Source organism: Otolemur garnettii, unplaced genomic scaffold, assembly GCF_000181295.1.
Source record: "Otolemur garnettii isolate 467f Iridium unplaced genomic scaffold, OtoGar3 scaffold00148, whole genome shotgun sequence".
Taxonomy (NCBI): Eukaryota; Metazoa; Chordata; class Mammalia; order Primates; family Galagidae; genus Otolemur; species Otolemur garnettii.
Genome location: NW_003852543.1, coordinates 489,966 through 492,439, shown reverse-complemented (window position 1 = coordinate 492,439; position 2,474 = coordinate 489,966). Strand labels below are relative to the sequence as shown.

Below are 2,474 nucleotides of genomic sequence, written 5' to 3'. Positions count from 1 at the left end.
TTTGATAGCACTTCCCTCTTTAGCTGTACAATCACTCACCTTTAGCTGCAAAGTAGGCTTGCCTTGAATTTCTTCACAGAAGAGACATAGATTTTTGCTCTTGATTTCCAGGTAAACCATATTACCTTTTTCTTCATTGTGAAATTCTGTGTCTCTACATGTTACTATTCCAAGAGTGACTGGAAACACAAGAGAAAATGGAGACGATGTTAGGTTCCCAGCAGGTGATGTCCAGTCCTTCTGGCCTGACATCCAGTTACTCCTCCCAGCTAGGGGACACTGAGTGTCCAGGACTCACCCAGACAATTTCCTCTCACTAGCCATTTGTCACCATCCTGAAACTCATTTCATTTTTCTTCCTTAATGGCAGAACCCCAATTATTACCAGGACACATTGCTCCCTTAAAAAAAAAAAAAAAAAACTTTCCACAACCTCCACAGCTAAATGGTCAAATGCTTATGTTGTGGCCCATGAGATATAGGTGGAAATGTTGTATGGCTTTCTAAGAATGTTCCTTAAGAGGAGTGACTCACCCAGGTGGAGTTTATTTCTTATACCCCTGTTGTCTTACTGCTTGCCTCAAACATTTGATCATATAAATCAGGTTATGATAGTATAAATCAGGATCTCGAGGTTGGTGAAGCAGAAGGAGCCTTGGCCTCTGGTGGCAGCTAGGAGCCACCACACCAGCCAGGGCTAATCCACTCCTACTTTCTATGCATGAGAAAAAATTAAGCTTCTATCCCATTTAAGGCTTGCTTATGTGGGTTTTCTGTTGCTACCTACTGAATTTAATTCTCAATTAATTTAGCAGGTTCTTGGGTGTTCTGCATCTATCATCTGGACATAGGAGCACTCATTCAACAACTATTTATTGAATGCCTACTTAGGACAAGGCACTATAGGGCACTGGAGATTTAGTTGAGGACAACAGAAACTTTGTCATTGCCCCCATAGAACTTATAATCTTCCCAAATGAGGTGAAAAAATGTAAATAGAGAAATGACCCAAACTACAATAAATTGCAATACTTGCTTTGGAAGAAGTGAGAAAGTTTGGGATCGTAGTAGGAAAGAGACCATATTTAGACTGAGGAATCAAGAAAGATCTCTCTGCAGAGGTGAAATTCAAATCAAGACCTTAGAGTTAAGAGAAAACTGTTACATGAAGAAGTGGGAATTGGGTGGTGGAGGGGCTTTGAAAGGAAAGTGTTTCAGTGAAAATAAAAGTTTAGGTAAAGTCCTCTATATGGAAAAGAGTTTTCAAGTTCAAGGCTCCAGAAGAAAATTGGTACACCTGAGGTCTCACCACCTTTCCCCCACCTATAAGCACAAACAAATAGGTATGACATTATTTAATTAACATATTAAGAAGGTCACTCCTGATGCTCTGTGGAGAAAGAATGGGAGCTCCAGAGATAAAATTGAAGGGAGGGCAGTGAGAAAGTGACGGCAGTGGTCCAGGTGGGAGAGGATGTGATCGTAGAAATCGGGTATATTTTGCGTATAAACTCATCAGTCTTGGCTGATGGATTGAATGGAAGATGAAAAAAAGGAGGGGTCCAATCAAATGCAGGATTTTCAAATGTTGTATTATTTCTGGCTTGAAGAACAGAGAAGATGGTAGCACCGCTAATGGAGACCTTAGTAGTTTTGAGGAAGCAGATCTACAGTTTCACTTGGGATACATGAAGTTAGAGATGTCAGGGGAGATATCAAGATGATACAGGTCAACTATTCAGAGAGAAGACCTGTGTTGGAGGCATGAACAGTAGTCATGAGCATAGAGCTGGTACATCAATCCAAGGAACCAGATCACCAGCCCCTCATGGGGCATGTAAACGATTGCAGACTAATCCTCAAGGGTCCCAATCTTTTGGCGATTTCAGAAAGAATGTGGAGTCATTAGGAGATGCAGAAGAGGCAGTGAACCCCTTGAAGCTTAGCTCCAGCCCCAGGGGAGTAAGTGTCCCTTTAAGGACTAACAACCACATAGATTATCACTCACCAGGCTTGACATTGTTGGTAGAGGGAGATGTTATTAAAGATTTTCCATTCAGAACCCACACCATCTGTAGAGTGTCACGGATGCTGTAGCATGTGGGCTTTTCCACCACTGCCAGGCCACAAAAAAAGCACAAAACGTACATGAGGTTGTTATCAACTTTAGGACTCAAGCTGCATCCTGGTGTTAATGGCTTTTGAGTTCCTGAAGGTAGGCTCCTGCTCTGAGAAGGACTGGTTACAAGTAAAAAGGGAAGGGAAATAGGCAGGGGCTGCTTTTAAATTACAACATCTGAAAGGATCTAAGCATTCGGGATTCCAAAAGATTTTCAAGACTCTTCTTTGTTACCCTAGGGCTACTGGTGACTTGTTTTTTCCTGATTGTTAAAATCTCTAGGTAGTTAATAAAACCTCCTAAATATCATATTTAAATTGGTCATCAGTATTTTTTATGCTCTTTATCAAAATAA

At 41.1% G+C, this 2,474-nt stretch overlaps 1 protein-coding gene across 1 annotated transcript in view; it reads right to left on the bottom strand.

The window, feature by feature from the left end:
• IL36B (interleukin 36 beta) overlaps positions 1–2,090 on the bottom strand; it is a 3,331-nt gene extending 1,241 nt beyond the window's left edge. The window contains exons 1-2 of the mRNA XM_012811016.1: positions 2,009–2,090; positions 40–179 (exon numbers count right to left, since the gene is read on the bottom strand). Coding sequence (XP_012666470.1) covers positions 40–179; positions 2,009–2,072 — 204 coding nt within the window. The 5' untranslated portion in view covers positions 2,073–2,090. The remainder of the gene's footprint in view (positions 1–39; positions 180–2,008) is intronic.
• Between the last annotated feature and the right edge of the window lie 384 nt (positions 2,091–2,474).